Raw genomic sequence first — 25516 nt, 5'->3', positions numbered from 1 at the left:
GGTTGGTGTGCAGGGCCTATGCCTAAAGCAGTCAATGGGCAAAGGGGACAGCGGGATTACTACGCTTGGCTTAGCCCAGTGCATCCATCTCCATCTCCGGGAGTGGTCTGCAGGCAGCCATGTCAGTATCACCTGGGAACTCGTTAGACATTCAGGTCTTGGACCCCACTCCAAGCCTACTGAATCAGGTAGGTCAGACCTGCCTGCAATCATGTGTTAGCAATCTGTGTTTTAACAAGCCCTCTAAGAGTTTGTGACGCACCAAAGATTGTGAACCACTGGCCTAGACTAACCTTTACTTGGGGACGTAAAGGGAGCTGCGTAGTACTGGACAGTTCAGGCGTCCTTTAGCAGGGGAGGGTGAAAGGGCTGGATTTATATTTGTAGGTGATAATCTTGTCAGAGTAGGCTGAAATGGGGCTCAGGAATATAAAGATTTAAGAGCGTCCACACTCTCAGGGGATAATGATATGTTAGGATTACTATTAAGTTGATTAAAAGAGTATTTTAGAATCTTCATCTGTAATAGAAGCTAGCAAACTATCCTACAGGCAAATCGGGCCGTTGCTTGGTTTGTATGGCTGGTCAGCTAGATTTTTACATTATTAAATGATTGAAAAAAAGCAAAAAAATACTATTTCATGACGTGAAAATTATGGGAAATTCAGCTTTTAAGGTCTGTAGGTAAAGTTTATAGGAACACACCTATACTTAGTCATTTACATATCATCTGTGATGCTTCAGGGGCTGCTGGGGGGGTGAGTAGTTAGGACAGAGACTGTGTGGCCCACAAGCCTAAGTACTTCCTCGCTGGCCCTTTACAGACAATGTTTGCCAGCCCCTGACCTAAAAGAATAATTTACCGAAGAATGAATGGTACATCCCTTGACCATCTTGGATAACTGATGAATTACTCTACTATGTGGAAGTCCTGACTAAAAACAGTAAAAGAGTGAATAATGAAGTATGTTATTTAAAGAAAGTGTGTTCATTAGAATTATGGTAACTTTGAGGGAGTTACTTAATGAGATCTGTAATTAGAATACAGCTTTATAAAGGAATGTCAATTACTAGAGCCAGTGATTATAATTTTTCTTCCTCCTGTTTTTTAGTTAACTGTTGGTTAATCCTCAAGATAAACCTTTTTAAATAACCCTATCGCTGAAACTCTGAAATTTACCTTAGCACAGTATGTCAATGAGAGGAAATCTTTGTTTTAACTTACAGTGCTTCATGGTGGTAATTTTGAATCCTACCCATTACTATGTAATGATATAGATGCTGGAAAAGAACTCTTCCTAAAACATATATTTTGAAAGCTGTTAGTTTGGCTTTAATGAGAAAAAAGTACATACCAAATTTAGTATAGATTTGAGACGGGAAATAACTGATTATTTAAAAGGTTGAGAGAATCAACAACTTCTACTTATTTTCAGACCTATTTTTTTTATAAAGCACATAAGATTTGCTTTATTTGCTATGTCATGTTTACATATATTAGCCCCAGTTCATGTAAGATTCTGTTGCCAAGAAAAATGAAAATGAGAGGTAGTCAGAATATCATGGTGTCTCTTCAACGTTAGTTCAATAACAGAAGCCCCCAATCTCTGACTTTCTGAGATGTAATTTCATAGTTTCTTTTTTGAAGTCCTTCCCACCAAGCTATAGAAAGCATCATACTCTTTTTGGGGATATTTACTTGTGAAAAAATAGTTTGGGTATTTGAAGTAATCAAATGTGAATTCTGTTTTGATAGAAATGGTCAAATACATGTTATTTTCTCTAAAAAAAAAAAAAAAGAGGTAATTGCTACATAACTATATCATACCTATAATGTAGATTTCTTTTTTTAAGGTTATACGTTGGCTCTTCAAAGACATTCTCATCATCAGAGAAATCCCTGAGCCCTTTGCAATGGTGTAGACACGTCCTAGATAACCCGACTCCGGAGATGGAAGCCGCAAGGCGCTCCCTGTGCTTTAGGCTGGAGCAAGGTAATTGTGAACCCCTATATTTACATTCGCCAACTCTTGCCACTGGTAGCTCTGCTTTTGTTGTTGGTTTTGGAATAGACACTTAAATGAAAACACCTTACCCTGAGGTATGGCTGTTGCATGCAATTCACTTCACCTGTATTACACATCAAGGTTTCTTAATATAGAATATATTTAGTTTCCTGCTTATTTTTAGTCAGATTTTTAGCTTGTTTTAGTTTTTATTGCAAAGTAGGAATACATATTATTTTTGTCTCGTTTTTTCTTTCTGTTTGCAAATATACCAGTAAATAAAATGGGTCAGTCTTAAATTGTCAGTGGATAATAACAAGGTTTGTGGCTGAATTCTGGTAGAAAACTGAGGTTCCATGGGGATCTGAGTACTGACCCTTTTGAGTTCCTTAAATGTTTAGTTGGATGTATAACTGAAAGTCCTAACCTTTATACACGGGGAAATAATCTTTGTATTGAATGTAATATTAGTTATGGAACCCGACATAAGTTAAAAAAACAAAATTAAGACTTTTAAAATGAAAAACAGCGAAAGGAATGAGTAGTACTGGGCTCCTTGCTATTTTGATTAAGAAGACTACTTAATTAAAACTGTGATTATTTAGGCTTTTGCTTGTCTCTTAACCTCTCAGTGTCTGTTTCATTATCTAGGAGCACTATTTCTATTCCATGAACTACCTGTATCCAAATTTCATTTGAGCTTGAAAATGCAGATTCCTGCCCCATTTTCCAAATTAATCAGAGTGGGAGTGTGGCCAAGGGCATCTGCATTGACAAGTTCACCAGTGTGGTTCTTATGTGCACTGAAGTTTGGGAACACTGCCTGTGAAGCTCTTCGGGGATAATGAATGATGAGAAAATATCTGGACATGATGAGACAAAGTATAATAGGTAACATTTCTTGAGCTCTTAATTCTGTGACAGTCAGTACATTAAATTCTTGACATCCTTCATTTTATTCAGTCTCACCACACTCATCTGAGGTAGGTACTACACTCACTTTAGGAGGTGAGGAAAGTGAAGTTTAGAGAAATTCAGAGTATTATGAGGCCAGAGTGATTCCCTGGGGGCAGAGACTAGAGCCAGCCCGGGTCTTCCTGACACCAAAGACTCCTTAACCAATATTCTATAATGCTTCTTGGCCAGTCATAGGGAAATATCAAGAGAAATGTGTTTTAAATATTTGGGGAAGGTAAAATTGAGAAGCTCGTTTTATTAACATTTTAACTCAAAGGAAATAAGTGATTTAGGAATAGAAGGTTGAAGAGTGGAATAGGCACAAAGGAGTATTAGGGTTAAAGCTTGGTGACAGATGCTTATCTGAGAGAGCAACTGTCTGAGTCAGGAGACTCTAGTCTTGATTCTGTTCCCATTTACCCAAGTGACCCTAAGCAAACTATTAAATCCCTCTGGACTTTTCTCTTTCAAGGGCTTTATAGACCATCCCTGTTTCTTTATTCAAACATCCCTTGATTCAAGGACTTTTTATATGTACATTTTATATATATGAATTTGGCTCAATTTTACTTTAAAATGAAATTCAGAACTAGAGTTCTTTAGCCCTGGGGTCAACAAGTTTTTCTGAAAGGGACCAGATACTAGTAAATATTTTAGGCTTGGTGGGCCACACACTCTGTCATCATTAGAAAGCAACCATAGGTGCCAATACTAATGAGTGTGTTCTAATACATCTTTATCTGTGGACACTGGGATTTGAATTTCTTGTGATTTTTTTTTTTTTATCGTATGTCACAAAATATATTTTTATTTTTTTAAAGCACTAAAAAAAAGTAAAAACCATTCTTAGCTGGTGGGTATTATAAAAGCAGGGGCAGGTTGGATTTGGGCCACGGAGGCCGTAGTTTGCCAACTCTTACTTGAGTTCATCTGCATACATGGTTGATTTAAAAAAAAAAATAGAGGAGAGGCTTTTGTTAAATTGGGTGTAAATAATCCTGGTTGCTGGTGGCTTTTGAGATTTTAGAGTAAGCCTGATCATCTGATTTTCCCTTGATTGACAAGGGGGCTAAAGCAGAATTGTGAGGTCATGAGGAAATGAATTGACATGCTGCAGTTTTATTCATGATGTAATTTATTTAAATTTCATAGAAGAGAGTTTAAGCAGAAAACCAGCACTTCAAAACTAAAATTAGTCTTTTGCTGAATTTCTGTATGAATCTAAATCCTCTTTTACTATGAGGATAAATGCTTTTGTTCCAAAGATCCATGGTCTATAATCCCATTATGAGAAGAGTAACCCAGTAGAGTAGATTATTCATTGGATGAATTCTTTTTTAAAATTATATGTTATAAAGTAATATGTCTGTAGTTTAGAAAATATTAATCTTATGGGTATTATAAGGAAAACAGCAGATTCCTATGCCATTCTCCCATGCCAATTTTATTACCTAAATGAAATTACTTACCAAAAGCTATTTGTTTTGATTTAGTTGTCTGCCTCTATTTATAAATTCCATACCTATATAGCTATCACTCGAGTTGTCAATATTAAACATTATCCATTAGCTTTTTGCTTTGGATTGTGAAGGTTTAATTCCTTTACAGACCCCCCCCCCCCATACTTTTTCTCTGCATATCCTCCCACGTAACTTTTTACTAATTTTAGGACACATCAATTGATAGAAATAGTCATATCTAAGTCATGTAGTAGTTTATTGTTATTTTTTTTTCCATCGGACTTTTTGTTTTTTCTAGAGTTAATTGTAAAAAGACACTTACTTGCTTTTTTTGGTCTTTGTCATTAATTTTTCCCCAAACTCTCTAAATGAACCATTCTCAATACAGTTAGACATATAAATCCACCAAGGTTGATTGTTTGTTTTTGTTTAACTATTATTCCTGATAATGTCCTCTATTCTCTTACTCCAGTCTGAACTGGTTCTCTGCAGGCCTACGCAGAGCTGTCATGGTGGGACTTCCTTTTGCTGTCATCCTGGGAATTCTCCCATCCTCCCAAAGTGCTTATCACCTGTGTCCTAGATGCAAAGACTTCTTTTTCCTTATATTCCCTCTTTTAGTAGAATACATTCTCCTGTTGCTGTTTACTGCAAGTAGGAGAGGAAAGAGGATATGGGGGAGGTAAACTTTGAGAACCTCACATGTCTGAAAAATGCATTTATTGTACCCTCATGCTTATACTTGACTTTTTTCGGGCTAAATGTATAATTCTAGGCTAGAAACCATTTCCAACAGAGTTTAGAAGGCATTTATTCCATTATATTTTAGCTTCATGATTGCTTTTGAAGTCCTTCCTATACCATTCTCATTTTGGATTCTTGTGACCTTTCTATTTAAAATATGACAGGTATTTTAGAATCTTTTCTTCTTGGTGTTTTGAAATTCATTTTTCTGTGGTAGACTGTTAGTGGGCAGTTCAACCTAGAAATTTTTGCTCTGTAAAATTTTGAGCAGTATTTCTTTGTAATTCTCTCCTCCCCTCCAGTTTCTTTGTTCTTTCTTTCTAGATATTCCTTTTAGTCAGATGTTGAATCTCCTGGATTGATGTTCATATTTTATGTTATTCTCTCCTGTTTTCTTTCCTTGATTTTTCTTTTTTTTGATGTTCTGCCTTCCTTTCGATTAAAAAACCAAAACCAAAACAAACCCTCTTCCACACTCCTTTGCTGTGTATTTATCAAGTACCTTTCATGTGCCAGGCACATGTAGGTAATGGGGATGCAGTCGTGATCAAAGCAGGTGTCACGTCTCTACCTCACTGAGCTGACCTGTTAGGTTGGTGCAAAAGTAATTGTGGTTTTTGCAGTTATTTTTCACCTTTAAACCACAGTTACTTTTGCACCAACCTAGTAGTATGCACTGATCTTTCATTTATTTCTCCTGAGTTTTTGTAAGGTATCCTTATTTGTGTACGGTATCTTAAATCTAGCAGCTTTCTTGTTCAATTTAAGTAATAAGACCTGTTTTTGAGGAAAAGCAGGAGAGGAGCAGCTGCTTGGGCAGGGAAGAGAGCCCCAGAGTTTCAGCACCTCCCTAGGAGACTTTGAAATAGTCGTTCTCTGTTTTTGCTTCGCCGTAGAGCTCCCTACCTACCCTCTGTGGTCCTTTGCACCTTTAATTCTAGAACTTTCCAGGTCCTTGTTGGTGTATACCCCACAGTGGACCCTTAGAGCCCAGAGTGCTAAGACCTAAGTCCGTTACCTAATGTTTATCTGTTTTTCTTATTTCTAAATGAAATGATCCTTGTACCCCCTTAAGTCAGATAGGGTCTCCTCTCCTATTCAGTCTTCCACATATGTATTAGACTAAGTTTAGCTGTCAGTCTAGTGTGGTTTTGTAAAAGAATAGAGAAGAATTCATATTTAGTCTTCCATGTAAAAGAATTTTTACAGGCTTCCAATTAAAGGGGTCCTTTGCCAGTGATAGCTAATTAACAGATAATCAGAAATCACGGTTTTAACTTTATCTTTATTCATAATGCAGAATTAAATATATAATTGGGATAATGTGAACATTCCATATTTTAGAAGTTTCCAGTGCCTCTTTAATAAAGTCTTTTTGTTTAGACTTCATTTCTCTCTTGAACAATCAGCATTTTCAAGTAACAAATAGTATTGAGCATTTTCTTTGAGACCAGGGTTGTTTCCCTTCATTTGGGTATAAATTGCCTAAGGACGGGGACTTTGTTTTGTGCACATCAGCTAGAAGGGAGCCTGACCTGTAAGAGATGTTGTTGCTAAAAGGAATGCAGTTTCAATTCTTTTTGAACGCCTACTGTAGTAATTTCAGTTTTCATTTTGAATATTTTAAGATGGGTGGAGTCTTTGCACCACTTTCCTTACCAGCTGCCTCTTTCTTCCAGAAGAAAGACTGGCGTCATTTGAAGTATCACCTTGCAGCATCGTTTTCCCAGTCACAAGCATGTTTTACTTTAAAATAACCAGCTTTTACTTACCTTACTGAATTTTGTTGCAAAATGATTAGTGGTTGTATACGTTCCCCCTGAATTTAAAGACTGTTCAGTGAGACCATCCACAGCCATGGAGAGATTAGAGATTAGATTTGAAGAAAGGGTAAAGTCATCCTCTCTCACTCTTTTACCGAGGGACAGGTAAATGTTCTTTAATGTTACCTGCGGCTTCAGGTAAGATGCTGCTTATTAGAGAGCAAATATTTTACATACCTGGTTTCTATTTCTTGACCCTGATGTTTTGGGAAGAGAATTACTCAAAAATTAAGGATTAATTCCTTGTAGAACATGTGAAGAGGGGCCGTAGTTATGAGGAGCCAAAGTATATCTGGTAGGTGGACCTTGTACGCCCTCTGGTCCCTTGGTCTTACATCCCTTCTTTCTTATTCCCTCTCGTACCCTAGGAACTTAGCCTGTGCTGTTTTCTTGGTTGCACATTAGCTGTCTTCCTGCTTAATGAAGACCATCTCCAGGAAGACATCGGTATAAGGGTTTGTCAAAGTCAGTGTCTGCAGTCCCGTTGGCAGCATTTCTTCCAGGGTGGTCTCTAATTATACAATTGCTAATGAACTCGTTTGGATCGAAACTTCTCGAAGGGTCCTCTAGCTGAGTTTTTGCTACCTGTGTTCTTGATTTGAGAGGTCTTCAAATAGCCTTCATGCTGTATCTGACAGCTTTGTGACTGGATATAGATAAGAAAACTTGGTAAGTTATGGGAGAATGTATGGGAAGGGTTCAAGTTTTGTCTTAAAGTTGTGAGAACAGGCTTATGAAAATCCTGCTCTTCTGAGGAAAGTTTGCTTTTCTGAAGCAAATGAGGGAAAGAAAGTGATATTTTGTAAGACTTAATTTTATAGGGAGCTAGCACCTGTATTGTGACCGTTTTAAGATACTGCTAAGAGAAGTGCTTTGTCTCCATAGCTGCAGTTTTGCAAATTGGTTATATGTGTGTGTGTTTAAGTTATAATAGGATAATTATCTTTGGTGTAAGGTATATATAGTCTTACAGATGACTGATAAGTATCTGATACCCTTACATTCTCATAGGGAAAATTAATTGAATATCAATTAAATTAATATAGTAGATCTCTTTTCTAATATATCTGAATAATGTAAATGGCTTTTCTGGATAATCTACTGAAAATAATGTTGAAAGTAAAATAATTGTTGAAAGTTAACTCTTTGGGACTTCTAAATCTGTAGTCTATTGGTATAAAATTAATTAAGACCCAGAATAATATTTTCTCTTTCTCCCCCAAATACTGAACCATGATTTGAATATGCCATCTTAGACAAAACTCAATATCTTGATTGTTTTTTCTCTTTTGAAAATGGTTCTAACAATGTTCATTATTTTCCACTTTGAAGCATCTGAGAATACGGGCCTATACATCAATTTCATGTTGAATTGCCAACAGCTTAATAACTTTTCAAATGTGTTTTAAGTTCTGAATGTTTGGTTTTTGTGATTTATTAGTAATTTGACAACATGCAAATTCCTTAGATGAGCAAAAGAGGTAATTGAACATTTGGTGTGTAAATGGTATCTGAGTAGACAAGCCAAGAAAAAAAGTCACATGGTGGTGCTCATTAAAATGTTAGTTCTGAGGGTGGAGATTTGAGTCTGTTTTGTTCTCTGCTGTACCTCTCCCAGGGCCTAAAATAGCTTCTATCACATTGTAGGTGTTGAATGCTAATTATTGAATGAACGAATATGGCGGAAGGGATTTTGATCTAGTTGTTAGAAATAGTGACACAGTGCCTTAGCTCTACGTAACTGTATGATTAGGAGCGTGCCACCTGTTCCTAGTATTTCGCTTGGTAAGTGCAGACATTTAACAGATTTCATGGAGCTATTAGGTTGGTACAAATGTAATTGTGGTTTAAAAGGTTAAAAATAATTGCAAAAACCACAATTTTGCAGCAACCTAATATTAGATTTCAGGAAATGTTGACTGTGACATTACTTTGAAAAATGTGAAGTGCTATATAAGTATAGAGGCACATTACTAATATGCAACTCTTCATTCAAAAACTGAACCAAAAAATACAGGGAATCCTTTTTGTTTGGCTATTTATATTTTATGGAAAACTAATAGCATTGTTTTCTTTGAGGGGTGTCTGTTTTCTCTACCTGTACATAAAGATACTTGTTAGAGTTAAAATCTCAAATTGAAAAATTTTATGACTGTAGTTTATTTGAGAAGAGTAGAAATTTCAAGACAACCTCGTTAATCTATTCCTTTTCTTCTGTTTCTTCTTAGATCTGTACGTATTCCATTTCTGACGTGGTTTTCTATAGTCTCCAATTCCCACACCCCTTTAGAATATTAATAATAAACACCCATAGAACTTGCATGGGTAACATTAACTCACATGGTATCCTAAATTGAAATAAGACTAATCTCGTGCCATGAGTCCTGGATGTTAAATAACCAAATAATGATCAAAAAGCTTATCTAAGTAATTTGAGACACCCAATATGTGGCTCAGTTAATTTGGGGCCAGTTAATAAAAGCTTATCTTGCCGTAAGATACTTGAATGTCCATAACTATTGAATCAGGACAGGTCACATTTGAAGAGTGTGGGTATAGTTTTCACAAATGGTGTAGCCCTGCACAATTACTATCTTGGGTCATGTTACCCTATGACTACCTCTCATTTCCTCTGGGATTATGTGCTAAGCAAATGTGGATAGATATTATTTCTTTGAGTTTTTCTTTTATCTTCATATGATACCAGTTCCCATTCTTGTCTCATTTATTATGATGTAGTGTTTCTCTCTAAATTTAGCCAATGAAGAAGAAAGTTGTCGACTAATCCGGTGCTCTGAAGGTGGCCTTTTCATTTGGAAAAGCCACACAGATTGAACCGAGACATTAAGAAGCTTATCAAGTGTCTGTCTCCTGGAGCCTGTCCAGTCTCTCCTTGCGTGGCCCAAGATGCTATCTCCATCAGTTCATGTTTCCAGTCTTGAGGTGCTCTGTCAAATTTGGAACACAAAATTAAAACTTAGTCTGTGCAGTTCATTTTAGGTAAGCTTTGTAAAGGATTCACTTTCTCACTGGAAAAATAATTTGGAACCATACCAAAATTTTTGTGCTGAGACAGGGTCTCTTGACATTTGCTATTATTCCCACATGCTGGAAATTGAAGAGACGTTGGCATGATTGTGAGCTTCCATCACATTTGCTTTGCTCTTACATTCAGAATAGCCCCCAAACATTTGCTTCCATGTTAGAGACGCTATTTAGTACATCAAGTGACAAATAACTGACATTGTGCTCCTATGACATTTGTAGTTTCTGTCCCATGCGTTTCTGTGTGCTTTTTGTTTTGCTTTTGTTTTGCATTTCTACTATGGAAGGTGTTTATTAAAATAAAAGCAATAACTTATGACAGTGCATAATGTTTGTTATAACGAATAGATAACTGACATGCTATTTTGTTACCTACTCCAAGAAGGAAAAAAAATAACAATAGTCTCCCAAAGTAGTTGTTGTTTACTATTTTCATACTACTCTGATAATTGTGCCTCTATGGCAGCAAAATTTTATTGTGGTAGGTGTTCATGCTTGTTTCTTTGGACCGCTACAAAATAGAATTGATTTACGCAAGAATTTGTAGACTCTTCTTTTCTGAAACATTGGGCCTTTGTCAGAGAGACTATTCCAATGCTAGGTCATGAAATAAATGTATTGAGTACTTGCTAGGTGCAGGCCCAGGGCTAGGGACTCAGGGTACAATGGAAGACACATTGAATACCTAGGTTTTGGAGTCTAGTATGACAAACAGATTACAAAGATAGCAGCTCTTTTTTCTTCCTTTCCCTTAAAACAAGTATGATGATGCTAACAGACCTGAGTCTGAGTGCTATGGCCAGGAAATATTTTCACAAGAATGTCCCATGTCGAGGAGCCAGCAAGAGTTAAGCAGCTACCTCTGTAGGAGAGGGGAGCGGAAGGATGGCCCTGACCACAGGAACAGCATGTGCAAAGGCCCTGACATGGGACAAGACTCAGGATGTGAGGAACTGCCAGACTGTTATGGTGGGAGTGTAAGGAGGGGAATGAAGAGGGAGAAAACGAGCTGCGTGACTCTAGATGAAACTGGAGAGGTGTGTAGGGTTTTCAGGGCAGTTAAGGATTCTGGAATTTATCTTAAGATGTTTGGGAAGCTTTTGAATAGTTTTAAGCAAAGAAGTGACATGATTCTGAACAGGAAAGCTACAGGGTATATTGTCTGAATTGTTACAAGACTGAGCCGTTTTTGAAATCTGGAAAGATGTGGAGAATGAAGTAGAAATTGTTTAGAGTTTGAGTAAAGTTAGGCGTTAGCATTTTTTAGGGGGATTCTTTAATTTAGATAAATTTGGAAATGTTTTTCTTCTGCTTCTCTCATTAACACCCTGAATTTTTTCTATGACCTCGTGAGAAATGGTTGTTTAAAATGTGGGCAACTCTTCGTGATACTTAATTTACTTTGAGAACATAAGGCTTGATATTCTCATTTATTTATAATACATGGAGCCTTGACTTTTATATAGTGACAAGTTTAATGTATTCAAATTTTGGAGCTCTTGTCAGTTTCTACTTGTGAGTTTAGTTTTTTCCCCGTCATAGCTGTAAGATTATATTTCAAGGAGTGTTTTGTGTGTGTGTGTATGTGTGTGTAAAAGTATTGGTCTTTTGAAATTCAGATTTATAGTGTATTTAATCATATGCATGTGTGTGTATGTATACACATAGTATTATTATGTGTTATCTTCCATTTTTGTAGTGTTTTTTAAATAAGTTGGATCATTAAAAGGATATTCTAGCAGTAGGAGTTGCTTGCATGTGCTAAAGATGATGATTGCAAATATGAGGTGAGGTCTAGTCTTTAGGATAAAACAAGATACCTATTTTTAAAGACGGTAAAGAGATCTAAGTATGGGATTCCTACCTCTCATTGAGAAGCAGAGTTTGAGGTAACATAATATGTGCACATTTAATGAAGCAGAAGGTGGGAGGAATATTAGATGGACTCTAAAGCATCCCACCCCTAGGACAACAACATCCTTACTTTGTCTTATGGGGTCCACAGCCACTCTGCTGCTGCATGTCCAGGCACTGTATGGAAAGCTTGTTTATGGACTAATCCATCCATTTGCTTAGTGCTTGTTGCCAGGTTTCTTTTTTTAAGTTAGAAGCCCATTTGGGTAATATCTACATTGGTGCAGAAGAAGCTCATGCTAGTTACCTCTTCGGATTTAGTCTTCGTTCGTAAGTATGAGCCAGTAACCAAGTCTACTTGCTTTTTGAGAAAATTAATAGCAAGAAAAAAGATGCACAGATCAACTGACTTTGTAGGAAACAAGTAACTGGGAGGATAGAGAACTTCGAGAACTTAATGTGCTCTGATTTAAGAGAGTAACATATCTTTAAGACAAGAACAGATCGCTGGGAAAATAAGCAGTCAAATCATCGTTTTTTTAGTTATTTTCAATTCCTTGAAAATTCTAAAAGAACGAGCAGGGCTAAAAAACAGGCTGCTTATCTGAATCAGAAGAAATCAGAAGGGGCGGGGGGGAGAGACATAGAAATAGAAAAGTTAGGGGACATGGAGGACAGATCCCAAACCTCTAATCTTTAATAGTTTTAGAAGCAGAAACAGAAAGTTGAGGGGAAGAAAGTATCAATAAATAACAAAAGAAAATTTCTTTGAGTTGAAGAAAGACAAACTTAGCATGAACTAGGATAGATTTAAAAAATGACCTACACCTAGATATCCTTGTTGAATTTCTGAAGTTTAAAAAAGATAAAATTCTAAAAATGTTCAAAGGAAGAAAAATTTACCCACAGTGGTAACAGACCTCAGACAATTCATAAATGATATTTGATGCTAGGTGGAAAATGAATATTGTTTCTAAAGTTTTGAAGGGAAATTGTTTTCAAACTATGATTTTGTACCCAGGCAATCTTAAATTGTGGAGACAAATGGAAGAGATTTTTCGTTTTGCAAAGACTTAGAAAATTTTACTTTATGCACCCTGTTTTAATGGTGGAAAAGTACAAGGAAAAGGATCCTTGAGATCTAGAAAACAGTAGCCAACAAGATGGCCTAGCCAGGAAAGATGAAATAAGAAAATGCGTTGAGGGCTTGTGAAGGCTTGTGATATTCTTCAGCTGTTGGTTAGGGTCTAGTGCCAAATAATTATCTTTCTTTCTCTTGGTTCTTTCATAATATACAGTTCCTCAGTTAACGATACTTATTTCAAAACACTGAAGAGCCACATTTATGTGGTTTGCCATCTAATGAACCTTTAAAGCTGTCTTAAGCATAGCTATGGAACAGAATGAAAATACAGTAAACCTTGACCGTGTAAAATAGAACTGTCAAATCTGGAGATGGACGTGGAAGGTACGAGAGGGAATGAGTGCACTGCATGTCTAACCTTTGCACTCTGGTGAGTCAGCTACCCACAAGGTGTGTTGGTTTGTCTACTTAATGTTACACTTACATACTAATTGCATAACTGTCTCCAATTCTGAAACAAAACTCCTGGAAAGTGGGTCTGGCTGTTTTGGACTTTCATGTATACTTTAATGCTCTTCTGTGTTCAGATGTTGCAATACCATCATGAAAGGGGTTAGTTTTAGAGCAAGAAAAAAAAATGTTTTTTTTCCCCAGAACTCTTAAGTTTATATGTTTATTTTCTACCTCCCCTTAAGATTAGTGGGTCAAAGGCCTTTTCTGCCATTGGAATAAAAGCCATATGCATTGTGTCCTTATTGGAAGAACAGTACTTAGCCCAGGTAGTACTAAATAGGAAGGATTGTCAAATTCCATTTCCATCATTCTTCTATTCAGGACCTTCTAGTGCTTTCTAATAGCCCAGTGGGCTCGAATTTCCTACCACACTGTACTTGGTCAAGGGCAGGAGTACTCTTACTGGTTATTGGTTATCTAGTCTATCCTTCGTTTCAGGCAGGGAAAACCCACTATTTTCAGACATGAGATAATGTAGCGGTGTAGAACTTGGAAGTAATTCTAGCTAGTTGTCACAGTTGGCATTATGGCTGTAGTCTAAGCTGTCGAGGATCTACATGACGACATCACATCTTTGACAGATTATTAGGTCATTCTTTTCCCTTGTTCTTTTTACTTGCACACAGGCCCCCTTGTCACATGCTACGACTATTGTCACAGTCCTTAAATTTGATTTAATTCTTAGCAGTCAGGCCTAAGGGGAAAATAGCTTCTATAAAAGGGAATTTTTAAACATGCCTTTGAAGTATAATTACTGCTAAAGTTAGATTTATTTTTTTTAATCTCCCCTGTTAACTGCAGATAGAAAGTGATTATGACTTGTGAAGTTGTAGAAATCACTCTTGTCCTAGATAACTCTGTATTTGGTCTCTGTGCTTAAAGCTGGCAGCTTACCTTCAGTTTGACCAGTGATTAAGTGGAAGCAAGTGGACAACCCGGAGAATTTCCCCTTCCCAGCCATCATTTTCCAGCTGTAGTTTTCGACCATTGTTCTGGTTAGAGAAGACCCTGCAAAGGATCCAGTAGTGGCAGTGAGAAGAGTATTTGGCATGTGGTTTGAGAAATAGAAAAGATTTAACGCTTTAATTATGATGACTAGATAGTTTAGCCAGTAAGATTACTTTAACTGTTAAGACGTAGGAAACATTTGACCTATTTCAGATCAAGAACAATTATAAAACTCTGATCCCTATGGAATAAATGTTATTTAATTAATACTCCTTTGTGGTGAAAGTTTATAACTCATTCAACAAATATTTATTAAACATTTATCTGCCAGTCATTGGAAGTATATGGTCCCCTTTCAAACCTGATATATTTTAAACCTAATATACTTTCAAACCTAATATATTTTAAGACTTAATCCTAATATTGAAAGTGACTTTCTTGACTAACTGTAGGTATTATTTAAATGTATAAATGAATTCTTTTATTAGCTATTTCTTAAAGATAAATGAATTCTTTTATTAGTAATATTTTTGTAAGTTGTTACATTTTGAATACAACTGGAAGTTGAAATACTGAGTATCTACCATGTTCTGGGGTAATGTGCGTGTGTGCGTGTGTGTGTGTGTGTGTGTGTGTTGGTTACTAATTTTCAATCATTATATTTGTCATCATGGGTTGCATGAATTAGAACTGTGGGAAACGAGTCAAGTTAATCCAGTAGGTGTTTCTAGCTATAATTTGATGATTGAGAGACTTGAGGGTTATGATTAACTTAGCCTCTTTACTTTGTGTGTGTCTGGGAAGAGCACTCTGAACACCGGTTTCAAAGTGTAGTAGTAGGACTTCCTAGATCCCATATGCTTATTTATCAGGTCATGGAGCGCTGCGGAGAAATTAATGCTACTCAAGTTTACCCAATAAAACTAGTAGATCAGATAAGCTGCAAACCATATGTTACTGCTCCAGGGGGGCTTACTCTCAGGTTGGATTCAAATCAGCAGTGCTTACTTAATATAAACGTGTGGCCTCTCCAGAAAACTTATACCTCAGTCTGTGCAGTGTATAAGAGTGAACCCGTAAAATACTATCTTTGCCTAAGGTCCTTAATTCCTTTGTTTAAGTTTAGTCCAAACGTCTGAGTGCATTTGTGTGCCAAGCATTTCTGTAGGCTCTGAGTATGTAAAGATGTAAACCTACGAAGTTTATACTGGAGAAGATGGTGGTGAAAATGAAGGTCTTCCTGCCCTGGTGGTTTGTGGGTTTAGGTTAAAATGCTGTGATCTGCATAAAACTTCCCGCCAATGTAAGGGAGAATAAAAAGCATTACAAAGAGGTGATGTCTCCCATCCCTCCACTGATCTCAGACCACTCTGTAACTAGTGTTAGTAAAGAACCAAGTATTTGAATTCCTCTAATTGTTTGGTTTAGAGCTGAAGCTTGTCTACCCTCTTGTGTAAAGAAAGGATAAAAACAGAAGGATGGAAAGCTTTCTTACTTTGACCTTGCTTTTAGACTCTGTGGTAAAGAACATTATTATTTAAGAGTCAAAGATACGACCTTAGGAGCCTTTGGTTTTAAAGAAACCATATTTTTTTAAAAATGTGGCATTTGGGACATTTATTTCCTCTGAGATAGTTTTTGGATAAAGAAGTGAGAACTTTTGACATATTCCGATCAAAATGTTGAAGTTTCAAGGTTCAGTACTTTGCCGCTGAGTTGGTAACGTCTGAGTTAAGTCTATGAAATTGTTTCGATAACATACAATGTAAAAATAATGCCCATCTTTTTGAGGAAACAGGTTAAACTGCCTAAGAATTAGGGGAAATGAAACAGTAGAAAATTTCTGCACTCTGCTTTCTCTCACCTAGCTTCTAGAACATTTTTCCTCCAAATTTAGAGAATGGTTTTGCTACAATTTGCTGTGATTTTTCAGTAGTTTTTTTTTAATGCTTTATAGTTTGAGAATGCATACTGTCAACTGTTCTTATATTCACCACATCTCTGCCTATTACCTTCTGACAAACATTTTTTTTTCTTTTTCCCGAAAGGGACACTGCAACCCCAAGATGTTACATTGTCAAACTCCAACTCTCATACTAGCATATGGCAGGATGAAGACTGGAGCTCTGGTATCTGGATTCTTAGTCCAGTGTCCTTGTAGTCTTTTGTCGGTCTTTCTTACAATGTTAGGAAAAATTACAGTAAAGAAATATGCTATCAGCCATCCTTATTATGTCTCCATACCCGACATACCGTTGTAATAGAATTCTAATCCTGTGCATGTTTCAGCATGAATATGACAAACGGGTCTGTATGTTAGCCCAGGGGTTGGCAAACTATGTCCATATCTGGCCTTCTACCTCTTCTTCTATGGCCCCTTTCAGATTTTTAAGTGGTTGAAAACAAAAGAATAATATTTCATGACCCATAATTCTTATGAAATTCAACTCTCCATATATACAAAGTTTTCTTGGAGCCTAGCTACGTTCATTCATTTATGTATCGTCTACGGTTGCTTCACTGCTATGATTACAGAGTTGAGTAGTTGCAACAGAGATCATATGGCCAGCAAAGTCTGACATAGTTACTAGCTGGCCTTTACAGAGCACGTCTGCCAACTCTTGTGTTAGCCTGTTGTGATGTTTGACTTCCCTTGGCATTGAATACAGTGCCACATTCCAGACCACCATCTAACTCTTCTTACCGAGATCTTACCTTAAATTTCTAAAATTCCCAGTGGCAAGTAATTTTCAGTTGTTAGGGGTTTTTGTTTTGTTTTTATTTATTTGTTACAAAGTTGGTCACTTTGACATCTCTGCAAACAATACAGCAACCACACTCCAACTATCTAAGCTTAAACCTGTAAGACATAAATGCCCTCTACAGAATCGTAAGACATAGACACTTGCTAATATCTTCACATTTTGTTTAGGCTTACGTGTTGAGATTAGTCTTGTTACAGAGATACGCTACCAGACTCCCCAGGCAGTCACTTTTACTTGTCCCAGTGGTGGCCAGGCCATTACTGGCCTGGAACTACTTCACAAGTTCCTCCCTTCTCAGCATATTTATTGCTTTCTAACTTACAGATAACAGGATATAAATACCACCTTCATCCTCTTTAGTCTCTACCTTCTCACTCTTTGTCCACCTGTGATTCAGAGGAAGAAATGACCCTCCCTTTTCCGAGGCTGCCCCCTCTACCATACCTCTTCCTTCTGCCTCCCGTGTCCCTTTCCTTCTGATCTCCGGGATCTTACTTACTCTGTTCTGTAAACTCGTCTCATTTGGTTCTGTTCTCCTTGTTCTATAAATACATACGTCTCCTTTATCCTTAAAACTGTCCTCCCTTGCGTTTCATGCTCCTCAAGTTGCAACTTGATTTCTTCTTACTTTTATAGCCAAATCTCTCTAGAAAGAGTAATTTCTTCCTCATCTTATGTCTGCTTGACCTGTTAGTACTGTTTCTGCTTTAACTCCTCTGTTTAATCTGCTCTCACAAATGACCAGTTGTCCTAGCCAGTAGCCTGTTTTTCAGTCCTCATTCTAGAGGACCACTCTGCAGTAATTCCCACTCTGAACTATCACTTCCATGTCAAAACTCTTCTTCATTACCTGTGTTCCTTTTGGCCTCTACTGACCCTTAAGCTTCCTGAATGACCTTTGTTAGTCCCCTTTGCTTATTCTCCCTTTATCCACTCTTAAATGGTCCTTCCTTCTGCCTCTTTTTCTTCTTTACATTCTCCTTGGGTAAGCTCATTCTTACCCGGAGCTTCATTTAGTCCGTATTTGTTATTGGGCCCTGATCTCTTCCTCTCTAGCAGTCTTCCCTGAACTCTTACCGTGTTTCCCCGAAAATAAGACCTAGCTGGACCGTCAGCTTTAATGCATCTTTCGGAGCAAAAATTAATATATTATATTATATCATATCATATTAAAATAAGACCCGATCTTATATAAGACCCGGTCTTAATATAATATATGATATGATATAATACCGGTTATAATATAATTTAATATAATACGGGGTATAATATAATACCGAATCATATTAATTTTTGCTCCAAAAGACGCATTAGAGCTGATGGTCCAGCTTGGTCTTATTTTTGGGGAAGCACAGTACTCCTTACTGGATACCAACACTATAACTGTCCTGAATTCAACTCCTTTTTTTTTCTTTCACGAAGGATGCTTGTATTCCCTGTCTTAGTGGATAGATGGCATCAGTGTTTTAGAAACCATGGTTTTAGCTTTAGCTTCTTTTTCTCCACTCCCTGTATTCACTGGGTCACTGGTAATCTCCACTTTAGCTCAGATGTGTCTTCACCTGTTCTCACCAAATGTTCTGCTAAAACTTTAGTTCAAAGCCTTGTGATGTCTCACCAGCTCTACTGTGAAGCCTCCTAACTGGTCTGGTCATCACTCTCCACCCAATTCTTCTGTTACCTGTCTATTTATGTTATCCTCCTAAAAATACATATCTGGCCATGCCTTTCTTCTTCCCAAAGTCAAAACGCTAATTGAATGTTGAAGCTTATGCGGTATGTGACAGTGCGGAAATTGATCTTAACCGATCTCTCCAACCCTAAGCCTTCTCCTGGGTACCACGTTTTCAATCCTGACTACATTTGTCGTTCCCTGAATATGTGTTCCTCTTTCATGCCTCATAGCTTTGCATGTTATTCCTGTCAGACTGCATTGTCCCCGGTGAGGTAGACGCCTCAACCTTTAAGGGCCATATTAAATATCATGTCTTCAGGGAACTCTTTGGATTCCCTCAAAATGAATCATTGTCTTCACCTCGCTCTAAGTGGACACTTACCATATCACATCATACTCACTTACTTGTCTGTCTTGACATCTTACTTGTCTGTCTTCTGCACTAGCTGGTCTTTAGAAATTGAAGTGGGGAGGAGGGGAGAACAGTAACCATAGTTTACACGTCTCACTATCTTCAGCATCTGGTACTTTATAGCCACACTGGTGGGTACCTGTAGTCAAATGAATAGAAAAAAGGAATTTTAAAAATCAGGTGGGAGCATCGGGGGCAGGCACATTTCCCAGAATGACTGGAGCAGGGAAATAACTGTGCTATGTGTATCTGTGAAAACCATTTAGATAACTACTGGAAACTGGCCTTTCATTTTATTTTATTTTTTTAAGTGTCTGTTGGTAAATGTTGAACGAAGAAATGACTATGTGTGGTCTGTAAATTCTGAAGCACTTTTTTTTTTTTTTTTGCTCAAGGGTACTCAGGGTTTTTTTGTTTTTTATTTTTGTTTTTAAGATTTAAATGGTAGTTGACCAGTTCCTCAAGGCAGACCCTGGGATAGGGAAGGATGAAGGATTATATGAATTTGGGTAACCTAGAAAAAAGACATGGGCAGGCAATACAAAACAATGACTTATTTAAAAATTTCAGTGAATTTTAGTGAAACAAATTTAAAATTTGCTGTTAATGAGTTTTCGTCAGACTTAATAAAAACTGAACAAAGAAAACATTTATAAAGCTGCTTAGGACTGATTTCTTCTGCTGGCATCAGTCTACCTCTATGGAGTGATGATTCTAGATGACCTGCTTGGCCTGAGAGACAGGTAATGGAGTGTGATAAATTAGAGTGAGCCATAGTTTGTGCAAGCTGCAGTTTTGCCTTTTAGAGTCTTATTCTTAAATGAGAAAGGTGTGAAAGGATAGAAATAGAGCTTGTTTTCTAGAATAACTTTCCCTGTGTCTTAGTCTGTTTGGGCTGCTGTAACACAAAATACCGTTTCCCCGAAAATAAGACCTAGCTGGACAATCAGCTCTAATGCATGTTTTGAAGCAAAAATTAATATAAGACCTGGTATTGTATACGATATATGATATTAAAGACCCAGTCTTATAGTAAAATAAGACCGGGTTTTATATTAATTTTTGCTCCAAAGGACGCATTAGAGCTGATTGTCCAGCTAGGTCTTATTTTCGGGGAAACACGGTTCCACAGACCAGGAGGCTTATGAACAGCAGACATTTATCGTGCACAGTTCTGGAGGCTAGACATCAGAGATCAGGGTGCCAGCGTGGCCTGGTGAGGGTCCTCTTGTTGTATCCTTGTTACTGGGAAAATGATGTTGAATACCTCGGCTCTTTGTCTTGAAGGAATGAATTCAATCAAGACACTGAAATTTGTGTATCATGAACAGCAAAATTTTGTTAGTAAAAGAAAGTACGCTCCGAGACGTGGAATGGCCTGACCCATAGAGGGAAGCAGCCTGGCCTTACATTGCATGAAGGCTTTTATTTCTATGGCTAGAATTGCCTTCCCTTTTCTCCTCTCTTGTCTCTCTTTCTCCCCCCCTGGGGTGCATAGTCCTCTGGTATTTAGCAGTGCATATCTTTGATGTGGGGGTATGAGTAAACACATCCCCTTGATTTTGGGGGATAAGTAAACATCCCTTAGGGGACTTGAAAACCTGGAATCCTGTTGGTCTATAGTAAGGAACTGATGATCCTGACAAACTGGATGTGTGTCCCCCCTCCCTTCTCTGACTTCTAACAACATCTCTCTTTGATTTAGAGATACCTTGGTTTTCGAAGGTAATCCATTCCGGAAGACCGTTCGAGTTTTGAAACGTTCGAAAACAGAGGCATGGTTTCCCCACAGAAAGTAATGCAAAATGGATTAGTCTGTTTCAGACCTTTAAAATCAATCCTAAAACTGCAAATTTAGCATGAATTTTACTGTCGAATTATACCATAGATTTATAAAATTGATGGTGTTCTTAAACTGAAATGTTCATCATCGGAGACGTTCGAAAACAGGTACCACTGTATGTGTAAGCCTGGAGTCCTGCGGGGCAGCTGCCAGGGGGCTTGACCCAGGTAGGAGCTGCAGCAAGGGCCTTTCTAACTGGACCTAGGTCTCCTTCTCTTGCTCATTTCTATCTACCTACTCTATTATTCTCACATGGCCGAAGGGGCAAGGGATCTCTGTGGAGCTTCTTTCGTAAGGGCACTAATTCCATTCAGGAGGGCTCCAGCCTCATGACTTAAGCAACTTCTAAAGGACCCACCTATTAATAGCATCTTTGGGCATGAGCATTTTAACATATGAATTTGTGGGGAACACAAACATTCAGACCATAGCACCATGATTAGAAATGTGGCCATCGTGTTAGAAGCCCTTAGAAAGAGTATGAGCCATGCCCCCCAGGACTACCTCATCCAACTCAGACCAGCTCAGATGCTATGTTACTGACAGTAAGGTTTATAGAAGTTTCGCTAAACACACTTTCAGCTGTTTTGTGAATGGCTTCTTCGATTGTAAGAAATGGTAGCACTTCAAGGGTTTGAGGAAGCTTTGTTGCCTTCCTGCATGGTTTACTGCCAGCTACTGTTCTTGGTATAATCCTTCACTTTAACTGCATCCAGCGGTGTAGGAACTACTGTTTCCCTGAAAATGAGGCCTAGCCAGACCATCAGCTCTGACGCGTCTTTTGGAGTAAAAATTAATCTAAGACCAATCTTACTTTAATATAAAATAATATAATATAATACCATATAATATAATACCGGGTCTTATATTGATTTTTGCTCCAAAAGACTCATTAGACCTGTCCGGCTAGGTCTTATTTTTGGGGAAACATGGTAGCTCATCCTAGATGGTGGGCTAAACTCCTGTTTAACTAGTTATCCCAACCACAGGTCTCAGTCATTAGTAATATGAAATCATTTAGCTGGAAACCAGAAGATTTGCACACATAAAGGTCGGCAACTTAGCGGTTACTAGAATTATTAACGAAGTGCTCCTACCGTTCGGTGTATTTCTTCATGGAGCCTCTAGCTGGGCTGAAATGTCTAGACTAACCTGTATTTTCAAATAAATTATAGTAAGTTTAACAAATTGGACAAAATCATTTAGGTTTCAAGGTAGCAATGGTAGAATAGTTTGAAGTAAGGAAATATTAGTGAACTTACCAAGATTTTGACTACATTCAACACGTGTTGATTGCATCCTGTGTGCCAGACATTGTGTTAGGTAAATACTGAGCTGGCTATCTCCCTAGTGAGAAGGAGTGAAAACAATTGTTTCCCAAATATATTATAGTGTTGCTTTATCTTTGAACTCTTTTAGCTTGATACAGTGCTGACCTTTTGAGGATTATCATTTAAGATTTTCATTAGATCAATTACTTTTTTCCTTTTATGTGAATTGTCATACTGCTTTCTTAAATTTGATTTTGATTATATGCAGGCACATATATTCAACAAAAGTTTGAATATTTATTGTGTTTACTGTGCGTCTTAGTAAAGACGATCAAGGCACGGTAGGAATGGCATTGTTTCTGGGAACTGTTTTTGTGGCCAAAAGAATAATGTTCAGTGTGGAGAATTAAAGAAATTTAGATTCTTCCTTAAATCTATCATGCCGCCTGTCCTCTGTCATTTTTCATCACTTGATATCATCACAGTAGCATTTATCAAATCCATTTTTGGGGGTGGGGTCATACTTTGCTTAGTGACATACAGAAATAACTACACAGATACGTTATTTTTTAAGTCAGGCAACTTAGAAGATGTACAGAAAATAAATTAATAGACCTTTAGACATTGTCAAGTTATTTTTTTTTTTTTTTGCAGGAAGATGAGGGATCAGTCCATAACTTAGTAATTTATAACATTTATCTCAATAGAAAATGCTCATGAGACAAGGAGCCAAAGTAAAAAGTTGAACCAGTTTGAGCATATTCTCAACAAGGAAGTTTTGGAAATGCTCCAGAGGTGGGCATGGCATAAATGGCTAATGAGATGGTCTGCAGTACCTTTCAGATCTTGTGTGTGATGGAAAGGCATCCGGTAATTTAATGAAAAAAGGTAACAGTTAAAATACGTGACTAACAACTTTGGCAGTGATGTGCAGAACAGACTTGCCGAAGGTTGTGCTGGTGGCTGGAAGTTCATGGAACAGGCTGCAGCAATCTGGTGAGAGGTGGCGAGTGTCTTACCAAGGCAGACATGGTAGAACTGCAGAAAGCAGTGTACTGGAGGCAGTGTAACTGAAGGCATTTGGGAAAGAAAACCTTGCCAAGTATGATAACGAAGTTTAATCAGTGCATCATTCTGTGTGGGCCCAATTCTCTGCTATTCTAGGGGTTGCAATTGAATGAAAACATACAGAGTCCATGCCACCTCCAAGTTTGAGAAGCCCCTTACTTATAGCTAGAACTTTGGAGTAGGAGTATATGAAAATGTCACTGTTGTTCAGAAGTTTATCATGCGTTTTCTCCTTTAGCAAAGCTGTCTTCCTCCTTTCTTAGGGTCATTGTGATTATCCCTGAGCCTCAAATAATTTCACATCCTTATATGAAAAAAAAAGAATCCATTGGTTGTTTGAAAAACATAAAATTGCCCTATGAGAAGTGCTTTTTGTTTGTCTTATTCTTTATGAAAATGCTTCCTGTCACACTTCTTCAGCTACATAGTGAAGAATAAGTAGGATGTGATGGCTTCCGCTCCTTTCCTCTCTCCTCCTCCACCGCGACCTTGGGCGCCAGTACAGCATCTTTGTTTTGTTAGCTTGCCCGCAATAACCCTCCTCCCTCTTCTTAACAGCCTCCAAAGCCAGAAGACAATGTGGAGCATTCTTTCTCGCCATAGATGCTAATTGTGTGCCTAGTTGGGATCTTGCTGTCATAGCCACAATCACTGTGCCATTGTGCTACGAGGCTGGGTCACTGTAGTTACTGTGCAGAGAAATGAATGCTGTTTACTTGGGGTGCGTCGTCGCCTGCACCTGTGAGTGAGAACACGCAGTCACTGTAATTTGCCTGGCGAGTGATCACACTGGTATAAAATAACATCATCTGTGAAGCGAGTTAGCAGTCACAAAGAACTATTGATCTTTTTTTAATATAGAATTTTTAATGAGAAACTTTGAGTAATGGAGATGGACGATATGAGAACATCTACCTAGTGTGTGTTTCCAAGTAACCCTGTTTTTCCGTGTATTTGGGTTCCGGTATGCTTATCTAAAGTGAAGGCGCTGGGAGTGCCAGCTCTGCAAGTCCCTGCTCAGCTCAGACTGAGAAGAGTGCTAGCCACAGTTGCATGTTGGATAAGTGATGTGACTGGTGTCAGATAGGAACCAGGGTGGCAGTGTCCCCTTAAGGAAACTTAAGAATTCTGAAAGCGTAATCATTGTGAATGGAGACGTTTCCTTGCCTCGTTCTTTCACTTACATAAAGGAAAATGTATTTTTTTATGTGGTTGTTGGAATGGGATAGTACTTAAATCTCAAGAATTCTTGCTGAAGTAAAAGGAAACATCCTGCTCTTTTTAAATAGCCTTGGTGATATCTTGCAAGGATTTTAAGAATCCCAATTTAGAGCTGATTATTTTCTTGACTACCCACATCCCATAGTTTCTTTCTCTCCACCCCAATGCCCATTTTTAAACACTTTATCCGTTTGACGGCTCATTAACATTGCTCAATAAAAGTAATTTGGGGAATGCATTTTAAAGTAGTGCTTTTTATATGTGTTTTTTCAGGTTCTGTCAAATTTCCAGCGATAAAAGCCTATTTATTGTTTAAAGTGAAGTTTAACCTAATTTATACTTTTATTCTCTCATCCTGCTTAGTACATGTCTAAATGATTGCTTTTGAGGAAAGTGGATTTTGACTAGCACAGTAATCTGTATCTCTTGAACGGAGAATAAGTGATGGTTGGTGTGACTTACTCAAGTTTTTATAGTTTGGAGTCTTTTTCATCATCCCAAGAACTTAGAAATAGCAAGGGATTGGTAATTTTGGAAGAGGGTAATGCATTAATTAGGCCAGGTGAGACATAATGTAAGAATTAGATTCTTACATTAAATCATCTGCCCATTGCAGTTAAAATTCTTTTTTGTTCCTTACTTTATAGTATTAAAGTAAGCATTTGTATAATCATACCTTCAAATGTTATATAAATAGTATATGGTCAATACAGAAAATTTGGAAACTGTTTTTTATAAAAAGAAAAAGAATCCTACAGATCAATTAGTCTGTATAGCTGCCATTAAAAATAGCTGGCATTAAATTTTGATGTGTGTGCCCTTCTGTG

At 37.6% G+C, this 25516-nt stretch overlaps 1 protein-coding gene across 4 annotated transcripts in view; it reads left to right on the top strand.

Annotated features, from left to right (window-relative positions):
* SLAIN1 (SLAIN motif family member 1) overlaps nt 1-25516 on the top strand; it is a 58632-nt gene that overhangs the window by 12323 nt on the left and 20793 nt on the right. For 2 of the 4 annotated variants that reach the window (XM_081047198.1, XM_081047197.1), the window contains exon 2: nt 1855-1994. The exons of 1 other annotated variant lie outside the window; for it this stretch is intronic. In XM_081047198.1, coding sequence (XP_080903324.1) covers nt 1855-1994 — 140 coding nt within the window. Of the gene's footprint in view, nt 1-1854; nt 1995-9841; nt 9991-25516 lie in introns of those variants that run through there. One more of the 4 variants, XM_081047200.1, reaches the window with a different exon arrangement.

Source organism: Rhinolophus hipposideros (assembly GCF_964194185.1).
Source record: "Rhinolophus hipposideros genome assembly, chromosome: 4".
Classification (NCBI taxonomy): Eukaryota; Metazoa; Chordata; class Mammalia; order Chiroptera; family Rhinolophidae; genus Rhinolophus; species Rhinolophus hipposideros.
This window is presented reverse-complemented; position numbering and strand designations above follow the sequence as displayed.